The sequence below is a fragment of the Anomaloglossus baeobatrachus genome, chromosome 9 (assembly GCF_048569485.1).
Source record: "Anomaloglossus baeobatrachus isolate aAnoBae1 chromosome 9, aAnoBae1.hap1, whole genome shotgun sequence".
NCBI classification, from domain to species: Eukaryota; Metazoa; Chordata; class Amphibia; order Anura; family Aromobatidae; genus Anomaloglossus; species Anomaloglossus baeobatrachus.
Window position 1 is genome coordinate 202,231,989 of NC_134361.1, and position 12,062 is coordinate 202,244,050.

Below are 12,062 nucleotides of genomic sequence, written 5' to 3' on the forward strand. Positions count from 1 at the left end.
AGTGGTTGGTATCAATCTCTGAAACAAGTTGTTGTTTGCTAGATAATAAATAGTGCTGCCAAACAGAGGACTTCTTTTATGCTCCACATAACGTTGACTTGTAAAAGTAGATGCAGGCCTTAGAAACCACAGGAGTTTGCAGAGAGGATTGCAGCTGAAGAAAGTGGTTGGTATCAATCTCCGAAACAAATACTATCTGAATATTCAGACATACAGGTTTAAAGGCTTTAGGTAATCATGTCAGTGAAACACAGAGAAAGCTGACATGGAGCACAGAAAAGGGCAACAGCCATAAGCCAGAGGAAGGGAGCAAAGCCTGGCCCTAGAGCCAAGACAAGTGCGTAACAGTAAAACTGTATCTATAGGAAATTATTGCCTCAATATGGAGTACCTTGGTGATAATTAATAGCATCTTTTATAGGACAATTCATTTAAAGCGGTTGGCTACTACTTTAATATTGAGGGCCTACTGTTAAGATAGGTGATCAATGTCTGATCGGCCAGGGTCCGATGCCTGCACCCCTACGGATCAGCTTTTGTTGGTGCTGCTGGCAGAGACAATGTCACGCTAGGTATGGGGAAGTATCATGAGTACAGCAAAAGGGAAGGGAAACCCTGTGTCTAGGGAAGGGGGAGATAGTAACCCCTGACCAAACCTTCTGCTGGCCCCAGTTCCTCTGATCACCCTAGATAGGTTTGAAGTCTATGCGCCGAGCAGGATACCTGGCCCTGGCTGTCTCTGAACTGGACCCTAGGTAAGGATCAGATGGGCTGAGCGCTTAGTCAACCCCACTAAGCTCTAAAGAAGACACCGGGATAACAAACAGGGGGAAGCAAACGAATAACTTATCTCCAATAAGACTTAGGGAGAGGAACAACAACAAACAACAATGTTTCTTCAGATGAATACAAGCCAACTGCTTGCACTCAAGCCATATAGGAATTTAACTCTATCACCAGCAAACACCAAGGGCAAATGTGGGTGTGAGGGAAATCCTGGGATATGATAAATTACGATATTCAGTCATGTCAGCCAGCACCCCTTTGATTTCAAACCCCCCCCTTTCCCTTCACACACTGAGACCCTTGCAGATATCCAGCATCTGGGAAGGTGGAATCCAATTACACAGCCAAAGGCAGTCTCCTATGATATGGAAATGAGCTGAGCTGTTAGACCCAGGAAGACCCCCCTAAGTGACACCGTGGTAGAAGTTCATATCTACTTAGCAGGCTTTGAAGTCTCCAGACAGACAGGCTCCAGTAAAATATGTGTAATATCTCGTGAGCCGTGCTTCCTATAAATATGTCAAGCAGAAATATGGCATCCCAGGATGCTGACGAGCTCAGCACATATTTTATATAGGTGTGGGACCATTGTAAGTATCCCAAACGCGATGTTGGCCAGTGGGGGACCAGCAGACCAGCCATGTGTCCTATCATTTTGAAGGTAAAATCATAACTGTAAAAATGAGAGCATTGGCGTCCGCCTACGACGTTCCCAGGCACAGTTATGGCTAATAATCCCTTGGGGATATTATTTTAGACTCCAGCCAGGGGAGGGGCAGTGCTTCCCCGTGAGGTCACTAAGGTAGGAGGGGACATGGATTGAGCTAGGTTGATAACCACAGTTCAGACATTTTGGCCTGTTCTTTGCTCGGGGGTCACGTGTGCTACACCTGTGAGAAAATTCCTGGAACCCTGGTAGAACAGCGTCCCCCTGTGGCCAGACGCACAAGGTAACTGCTTGAACTGTATGCCTGTTTGTAAACCATACTTTACTTGGAAATGTACTCTGACCTATCTATATATATATATCCTGTAGATTCCGTATTGTATATATTGTAGTTTCTAGTGTGGCTTAGGCCGATTAAAATATACAATTAATCTTGGGCTGTTCTGTTATCTCGATCCTGAACTCCACGTCTGTGTGTTCGGCTAATAGTTACCGTAATCGGTTGGTGGCAGCGAGTTTATGCCAAGGATCATTGTGGGGTGACAGTGAGATTAAAGGGGGTTGAGATATATTCCGTCCGCTGAGGTCGGGCAAATATATACCTTACTCTCACAGGGAACCCTTCAGTCATCGGCATAGTCGAATAGCGGCCTCCTGGCTTATTGTCGGGCAATTCCATAATTGGCCTGACTATAAGAGGGGCGCTAGAGAGCACGTCACGTGCTCTGTCTGTTGGCAAGGTGGTGGAAAGGGGAGGCTGTAGCTTCCGCTTCATACCTCCTGTTCGTGACAGTGGGTATTTAAGGACACAAGGAGAAGTGATGATGATTAACAGCTGAAAGGTGAGGATATCCACAGGATCCTAAAAGGAAGGGAATTAACCCCAAGCAGAGAAGTTACAAAGGATTCCATTTACACCACAGCAGGAAGAATAGAATGTTAGGGAGCAGTTTGTGTAGCTAAACACTGCGAACTTCTACAGCCAGACACCACAGGACTGTCTGTCCACCATGATAGGCAGCATGCGGCCGGAAATGCTCACTTCCGGAACTGACCATCAACTATTAGTGGCAAGGCCGGATACTGCACATCCATCTCCTATTGATTTGAACGGCCGCTGTCAGAAGATGGGACATCTCTAGAAGTAAGCATTTCCTGCTGCCTGTCACTGTGCAGAGTGTCGGAACCCAGATGGTCAGGCATTGATGACCTATCCTAAAGATAGGCCATAAATGTTAAAGTAGTAGCCAACCTCTTTAAAGGGATTCTTCTATAAAAGGTTTTAGCAATTATCCCCAAGGAATGCCATATTGAGGCAATAATTTTCTATAGATACAGTTTTACTGTTATGCACCTGTCTTGGCTCCAGGGCTGGGCTTTGCTCACTTCCTCTATGGCTTATGGCTGTCGCCCTTTGCTGTCCTCCATGTCAGGTTTCTCTTTGTCTCAATGACATCATTACCTAAAGCCTTTAAACCTGTATGTCTGAATATTCAGATCGTGTTTGTTTCAGAGATTGTTACCAACCACTTCCTTCAGCTGCAATGCTCTCTGCAAACTCCTGTGATTTCTAGGGATTGCATCTACTTCTACAAGACAATTATGTGGAGCATAAAAGAAGTCCTCTGTTTGGCAGCACTATTTATTATCTTGCAAACAACAGCTTGTTTCAGAAACTGATACCAACCACTTCCTTCAGCTGCAATACTCTCTGCTAACTCCTGTGGTTTCTAGGGCCTGCATCTACTTTAATAAGACAACGATATGTGGAGCATAAAATAAGTCCACTGTTTGGCAGCACTATATATTATTTAGCAAACAACTTGTTTCAGAGATTGATACCAACCACTTCCTTCAGCTGCAATCCTCTCTGTAAACTCCTGTGATTTCTAGGGATTGCATCTACTTCTACAAGACAACCTTATGTGGAGCATAAAAGAAGTCCTCTGTTTGGCAGAACTATTTATTATCTAGCAAACAACAGCTTGTTTCAGAGATTGATACCAACCATGTCTTTCAGCTGCAATCCTCTCTGCAAACTGCTGTGGTTTCTAGGGCTTGCATCTACTTCAAAGCAACCTTATGTGGAGCTTAAAAGTAGCCCTTTGTTTGGCAGTAATATTTATTATCTAGCAAACAACAACTTGTTTCAGTGATTGATACCAACCACTTCCTTCAGCTGCAATCCTCTCTGCAAACTCCTGTGGATTCTACCTAATAATATGCCATCAATGTTAAAGTAGTGGACAACCCTTTAAGCTCTTTTCATGTTAATCCTATATGATTTACACTGCAGCGCTATATATTCAGATTGGCTCCTGAATGTCAGCGTGAGCTCACCATTAGTTTACCAGGAAGAGATTACACAGAGAGCTGATTTCTATGACAAGGATGGCACGATTATATACTGAAAGAATGAGGAAGAATTCTAAAAGATGTTAAGGAGAAGAAAAAAATAAAATCAGACCGGGACATAAAAAGCAGCTAACGGCGCAGTATCACAGCAGCGTGGGATGTTTGTAGAACGCACCTTACATACAGAGGCAGCTGGTGACGCCGCATCCCTCAGCTCAGACAATTACGCATGCAGGAAAACGTGAGGAGATTTACAATCATTTTATACTGTCTGTATTACACAACCTGCAATACCGCGCTCCTCTGGTTAATCTACCTGCATGTAAAAGCCGGGCCCAGGGAACCCAGACAGTAAATCCAGCACTCGTTAAACAGGAAAACTCCCTCTGAGCCATTATACGGCTTCACACCATCTTTCCCGTCACGTCCGCACTGCTAAGCCGATGCATTTTATGTTATAAGAAGACAAAGAGAAGCGTGAACAGCTCATGAATATAAATGGCAGCCCCATTCAAACACCAGGAACTAATTCGGAACAGATTACTATAACTGTTCTTTTAGGAAACCCCAAATTTTGTTATTTTGGGGTGCAGTATAGGTACACTATGAGTTAGCTAATCCATTAAACACTCTATTGACAAGCAAAAGGGTAACAATGTTTTGACCCTTTGACTTTCAGGCTCCATATCTCACCATCCACTACAGCTTCGAGCGTGAAACGACCTTCATTTTATAGACAATTGTCTTGGCCATCTCATATATAAATGTGACTACTTAGCATATGATGAGTTATGCAGATTCTTGTCAGGTCACTGCATTGTTACTGTTTTGCTCCTTCAAATCTAAATTTAAGTTTTTAGTATTTTGTAAATCCACCTTTGGCTTTCACCTCTGCTTGAATCCTTCTGAACGCTCCATCAGATTCAAGCAAGTCTCAACCAAAATCTGCTCCCAGGCCTCTTCTCCACGTCCCCAGTGTCTGCTTCATTGTCATTGAACCATTTCTTCGCCAATCTCGCCATATTCTTCAGCTTGTTGTCCTTCTGGAACCTTATGTCGTCCTTTTCATCCCCATAGTACTCAAGTGTATGACGTAACTCGTCTTGTAGGATCCTCACATATAGCTCAGCATTGAGACCACCATCCATCCTGGTCAAGTATCCAACGCCTTTGGCTGTGAAACCGCCCCATATCATCAGACTTCCTCCACCGAAGTTCACAGTTCCTTCCATTTCTCGATCCATTCGCCCCTTCTTCTCTTGTTTCTTCCAGACCCATTTGACCCCATCAGAGCCGTCTATTGACTTTCATCTCATCGCTCCAAATCACCCGTTTCAGTCTTCCACTGTCAACTTTTCGTACTTCTTGAGCCAACGCTTTTTATGATGATATTGAAGTTGAGGCTTCTTCACCTTTTTTCGGGCCACCATTCCAGACTTGTGTAACGTGCGTCGCTCGGTGCTTGCGTGGACGTCTGTGATCTCACTATTATGAAGCATATGAGCCGCTTCCACTGCCGGGTGTCACCAGAACTGATAGACCTTGTGATGAGCAACGTGTTGACGCCAATATTTTGCCTGGACGTCACCTCTTGGCTCTGAATGGATGGATAGACTTCATTTCTTATTCTTCCATCTGTCATGGCCTCACATGATGCAGTTTGGCAATTTCTTGGCCGAGAGAGACCACTATCGGTGAGCTGGATGATGCTGTTCCTCTTTCCTTGGGAAATATTCATGGCGGCTCCTCGATACAAACCAGTGACATTTTTCCCATGAATCAACCTAATAACACACTGAGCTATTAGGGAATGTGAGAACAGGTTGTAGTTTGTAGTATATGGGAAGAAAAAGGATTTTTCCACCAGGAGCAAAACAGTAACAATGCAGTGACCTGACAAGAATCTGCATAACTAATTATATGCTAAATAGTTGCAGATCAAATTTATGTGTGAGATAGCCAAGATGATTGTCTGTAAAATTAAGTTAGTCTCATGCTCAAAGCTATAGAGGATGGTGAGATATGGAGCCGGAAAATCAGAAGTGTAAACATCGTTACCCTTTTGCTCCTCAGGGTAAATATAAAGTAAGTTACAATACAATACCTAATCCTAAACCTAATAAATTAAAAACTTAAATATTGCAAACGACTAACCTGCAGCCTAAAACTTAAAGACCATGTATAAAATAAAGAAATTTGTACCTATAATCCATATACACTTTCTATTCTAGTAAATATTTGAATAATCACACCCCTTTTTTCAGGCCATGCCTCATCTACATCATGTTACTGCCCCTGAGGAGCTAAGTCTAATTATGCAGCATCCCAGTATCAGGGCAAAGCAAATTGTGGGGGAATACTGCCTTGTGGGATGTTAGATAGCGCCCATAAGACTTGTCATCCTTTCTGGTAGTCCACGATACTCTGGAAGATTTGGAAAGTATAACATTTACTAACCTTAACCCTATAAAAAATGGTAATATGTTAATTTTCAGATAACAATCTCTAATCTCTGTTGTCTATTATACTGTTGATTAGTTTGATTTTTTAGGTTTCAATCCGATAATAAAGTGCTGGCCTGCTGTTGCCTATTTTTTTCATATTTTGACAAAATATGATAGACGTTCTGTAAAATAAGTAGACATTTTATACCATTTCTTTATGACACTCAGCACTGGTAACATGCACTATTTTATGGATAGTGCGAAACCTCAGGGGTGTGGAATGCCACTGTGAATTGAAGAAATTCAAAGATAGAACTATGTCAAGCCCCGCCACTGCGGATCCTTCGTCAGGACAAAGGCAATGCATAAGCTTTTCCTGGAATGCTTCAATAGTAAATACTTTTGTAAATCAGTTGCACTGAGAGTACCTTCAAATCCAGACCTCAGTCTTGCCTACATCATTTATGAAGTAAGTGGCAAATTATCATGGAGATGTCAGGGACCCCTTAGCTGGCCCTCAGACTACGACCCTTTGCTGTCCCTTATCCCAGAGGTAGGCTTGATGGTACCAGGTCTGGACCGCCACTGTGACCCTAACTTCTGTCCGAACCCTGATCTAACACCCCCTCTTCTCCCCCACCTCAGGAGTGGAGATGCAAACCCCACAAATACAACAGAGAGGGGAAATAAACAAAACTCGTACACAAACACAAAGGAGACACTATATGTGTATGGGAGGGAACAAAATATAAGGAAGGAAGTAAATGTACAATGGGGAAACTTTCACACCACTCAAACAGCAAACTACTGGTCACCAAAATTAGGTTCACCACAAAGACCAGAATCGCCAAATCGCATAAGCCAAAGCTATCATCGGCAGCAACAAACAGGGAGGAGGCAGCTGAATAGGAATTTGCAACCTGAGTTTCAAGGAACCACAGACCACTCCACAGGAATTAACTTCTGCAGGAATGGAAAGCAGTGGAAAAGACTCAGCCGACGCCCGGATGAGGCTGCGCAACTAGGAGAGATCAGGCTGCCTGTTGGACCTGAACACCGTATGACAAAAACCTTGATAATGGTGTTCATACTGAATGCCATTTTTTTGGACAATGGAAATAAACCAAAAACTGAACTGATACACCCCCCTCGTTGCATAGAATTATCATACACCTGGATTATAGTAAAGTAAGTTTAAGGTGATGGCCTAAAGTTAAAAAAAAAACATCCTATGATTAAGAACACCACTGTTTCTGGGAAGAAATAATCTTGTTTTCTATTCCCTAACAATATTTCTAGTGATTTCCTTACTTTTTGAGAACTGCGATCTCATTTTCCACCACAGCTTCTTTACCCCGGAGAGCCTTCTTTGGGATACATTTTAGGGCTACCAAATGCTCGGTGTCCTTTTCCTGAGCCAGTACGACTTCGGAGAATGCACCCCTATAGAGAAGAGACAGGAGATTAGTGAGGGTTTATTGTGTTTGTGCTACTGTTCATTAAACCTACACAATTGATTGCCCTATAACTGTCTCATACACCTTTTTCCCTCTTTCACGGGAGGTCCTACCTTTCCAGTTGCTTCTGATACTCCACCTCGAGATCACTCTTTTAGTATCTCAATATCTGGTGAGCTGGATATTTTGTTGACTGTATAACAAAATTAGACTTTTCGACATCCATTTTGCTGCACACTAGGACTATTGGTGAGCACAGTCATTGAGTTGGCCACCAGCGTAGACCTCATGGTCACAGTTGGACAGATTGACACCCTCAAGGCCACCCTTAGCCAGTAGACATGGAACTGTACATGGAGACACAGTCTTATCAGTGTAACAACCCCATATTTAATTATAATAACATACAAAGATTGGGTCCTTTATTTCAAAGACCCTAAAGGGTCTTCTGTCTATCTTCTGTAGGACCTATAAAATATATTGCATAGGTCTAAAAAGATGACTAAAAACATATTGTACCCTGTTTCTTTTCATCCACTGTTACTCAACAAATAAATTATTGGAAATCTTGTAAATTGCTCATTGGACTTTGATCGTGGTGGCCCTCTTGGAGAACACAAGGAAGAACCCAAAAACAGCATGTTGAATGGTAGTCAATGTCTATACCAATATTAAAAAACTTGTAAGATTTTATAAAGATTGTTTAGGGCTACGTTATCCATAGGATCACCCTTGTAGCATATTAATTGACATAAGACCATGATGTGGCACAAGGCAGATCCACCTTACATAAGGTGAAGGCATCTGTGACTACTCAGAATATACTCGGTCAACAACTGTCTCAAAATGGCCCTTCAGGTGTTAGCCTTCAAAGAAGTTCTATCATGGTGGGGAAGTTTTCTATAACTTAGGACATTTATGTCACTCATAGTTTTGAACAAACTCCACCGACTGTCATGGTGGCATTGTCATGGTTTGTCTGGGATCAACATAGGCAGACTCAGGCGTCGACCTGATGTGTGCTGATTCATAGGTAGGCTACCAAGAGTTAATCTCAGATAGTCTGCTTATTCCTTTGGCCACATGTTGTGGGGAGGCCTATGACATCTGTTATCTTCCTGTTTATGTTGGTTGAAACCTTCCACCTATGCCAGCTGTAGTTTATTCTATATTGGTCTGTTAGGTGTGGTGTCCCAGACTTACTGGTGAAAGTTATTCTCTTTGCTTGGTGTGGTTGTGGAGTTTACCCCCTATTGTTTTGAACTTCTTTCCTGCTCTTGTTTTTCCTCCTGAACCAATCATATTGTCTTTACCTTTGTGTGTTCGTGCTGTGTGACAGAGTTTTGTTTTTTCCCTTGTCTGTCTTGATCTGTGGGTGTCATCACACTCCTGTCCCGTCACTCCCTGGGGAGGGGGAATCAGATCAGGGCTGGTCAGGGGTAGGGCCATGATAGAAACTCAGGCATCCCAACCATCAGGAGTATCCCTGAGATTAGAGATGGCCCCCAAGCTTGAGGGACAACCTAGGAGCCCCCGTTTTCCACTATCCCATAGTCATTGTGACAATTTCTTAACATCTTTAAATCCAGATTCCAGAACGCGTGGAGGTGAAATTCCAAGGTCGAACCTTTCTTCCTATATTTTACGTGATAGTGTTGAATAAATGATTTTATTATCTCAATCTACTCAGCAGTGGACAACCCTCATTTCCTCCAAAAGATGTGATAGATGAACGGATGCGACTGTAACGCACATTTTATCCATCTCTGGTGGTAATTACCGCAGCCTAAAAGTTATGTGCTGTGATTGTCATCCATACGGGCTGCTAAAAGAGCATAATACTTCCTGTGTGACAAGGAGAGAGTCTTCTTCCCCCACTAATATCCATCAGCACCGGAGAAGTAGACAGATAATCACACTACGCCTTCCCAGCCGGAACAGTCGTTTCATCATCTTATGATGAAAGGTCCCAGGAAGCACTCACCCAGTAGCATTCCTCCACACCGCATATATATATATATATACACACACACACACACACAACATTGTAGAGTAAGCTACTACCGGAAACTATCTGGTACCACAAGGAACAGACGCAAGCTCCTAAAACCATATGGAGACCAATCATTCCACGGTGTGAACCATTGAAATTCTCAAGTCTCTTTAAACCTCAATGCAGCAACCAGAAAGTACTGTCCAACCCAACTGAACCCCCAAGAATTACAACTTTTCATGGGATTATAAGGGATAACAAGGCTTTTCCCCACTGAGCCATCTTTTGTTGACCCTCAAACACAACACACCATAGATTATTCTCCAGACCACTAATGATCAAGCCAACACTTTTACCCTCAACATTTTAGACTTTACTTCTGTGTGTCCTATGTCAAGGGTTTTTCTCAAAAATCAAGCTATCCCCTATCGATGGTAGAACAGATAGCTTGCTGATCTGGCTGAATGGAGTATAGATGGACATGCTCAACCTCTGCTCCATTTATGATCTATTTCAATCAATCCCATGGTCCATGGATGGAAGGGAGGTTGTGCATGCTCCTCTCCGCTCAGTTCAGGGTGTTCTTGAGGTTCCATCTTCCCATTATTGGGATCATTAGGGTCCATGGATGGATGGGAGGCCGTGCATACTCCTCTCCACTCTGTTTAGGATGTTCTTGGAGTTCCATCTTCCTTCCCATTATTAGGATCATTAGGGTCCATAGATGGAAGGAAGGTCATCCATACTCCACTCTGTCAAGAATGTTCTTGAGATTCTATCTCCCCATTATTGGGATCAATAGGGAGCATGGGTTGATGGGAGGCCGTGCATGCTCCTCTCCACTCTGTCTAGGATGTTCTTGGGGTTCCATCTTCCTTCCCATTATTAGGATCATTAGGGTCCATAGATGGAAGGGAGGTCATGCATGCTCCTCTCCACTCTGTCTAGGATGTTCTTGGAATTCTACCCATTATTGGGATCATTAGGGTCCATGGATGGACGGGAGGCCATGCATGCTCCTCGCCACTCTGTCTAGGATGTTCTTGGGGTTCTATCTCCTTATTATTGGGATCATTAGGGGTTCCCATGGTCAGACTACCAGTGATCAGCAAATTATTTGAAATGACCCTTTCATATATAGTATAAATGAACATTATTATTTACCAAAAAGTCTCGGCTATTTGCGAAAACTTTTTTAAACATTCTTGAAGGATCTACATCACGTCTTCAGGAACGTTGGACTTATATCCACTTATTACATAACACAAGAAACCATATTCAGCTGGTGAATATTAGCGCCTCAATCTTTCGCCATTCCCTGGTAATTGTTTCACGCTGCTTCCTTGCTTGTGACTTTGCGCTCTTCGAAAAGGGACATCCACCCACTCACTGTACTATGCTCCCACGCCCACGCACAACATATCCCTAGCTTCACTAACTAGCAGTGCTCCTCGTTAGCAGAAGGAGGCTGGCAACATCTCCCACGGACGATGGCACTGTGTGGGAGGACGAGGGCAGTGACAACGGCACCCAGCCAGGCAGACGCGATGGCAGGCAAATAAAGCGGAGGAAGAGAAGATATTGGATTAATCAGCTGGAAGAAGGAAAGCTGCGGCGTTCTACGACCAGGATCATGCTGATTTCCGCCATCGCAGCGGTTTCACGATACAGTAAATGTCTTGTACAGTATCTAAGCATGGATGACTGGCCTGCCTCCCCTCCTGTGACACATCGTGGGCTGAACAGATAATTAAGACAGCAGGCGAAACATAAAAAAAAAACCATATGCGAGCGGCAGCCAGGAATATCAGTTATTTTTCATCTTATGAAAAAAGATAATATAACTGCAATTAAAAAAAAAATAATAAAAAAAATATATGTATGGCAAAACTTAAAATAGGCAAAAAAAAGAGAAAAAGAAAAAAAAATATATATAGTATATACAGTATATAGATCTATTTATATATATATATATACATATATATATATATATATATATATATATATACACACACACACACTGTATATACTGTATATATATATATATTTTTTTTTTTTTGTTTGTTTCCTTTTTATTTTTTTATTTTTTGCCATTTTTTAAGGTAGGTTTCGCAATAAAAAAAAAACAATTAACATGATTTTTATTCTCAACTTCCCTGCCCCTCTGCAATATCTACAGCGTTACTTACCTGCCTGGCTCAGGCAACAGCCTTCCCATAGGGTTCAGTCCCGTCCCTTTGTATAAATCCACTCTGGGTTTCTGTAGCGAGACGGCAACCACTTTTGACAGCATCACCAACTAGGTGCTGTCGGATTCAGTAAGCATAGCATTCAGTTATCATGTCTGCCTCACCATCCAC

At 42.7% G+C, this 12,062-nt stretch overlaps 1 protein-coding gene across 1 annotated transcript in view; it reads right to left on the bottom strand.

Moving 5' to 3' along the window:
- Positions 1 to 12,062, bottom strand: part of PNCK (pregnancy up-regulated nonubiquitous CaM kinase) — a 70,735-nt gene that overhangs the window by 31,765 nt on the left and 26,908 nt on the right. Inside the window, exon 3 of the mRNA XM_075324263.1 lies at positions 7,564 to 7,695. Coding sequence (XP_075180378.1) covers positions 7,564 to 7,695 — 132 coding nt within the window. The remainder of the gene's footprint in view (positions 1 to 7,563; positions 7,696 to 12,062) is intronic.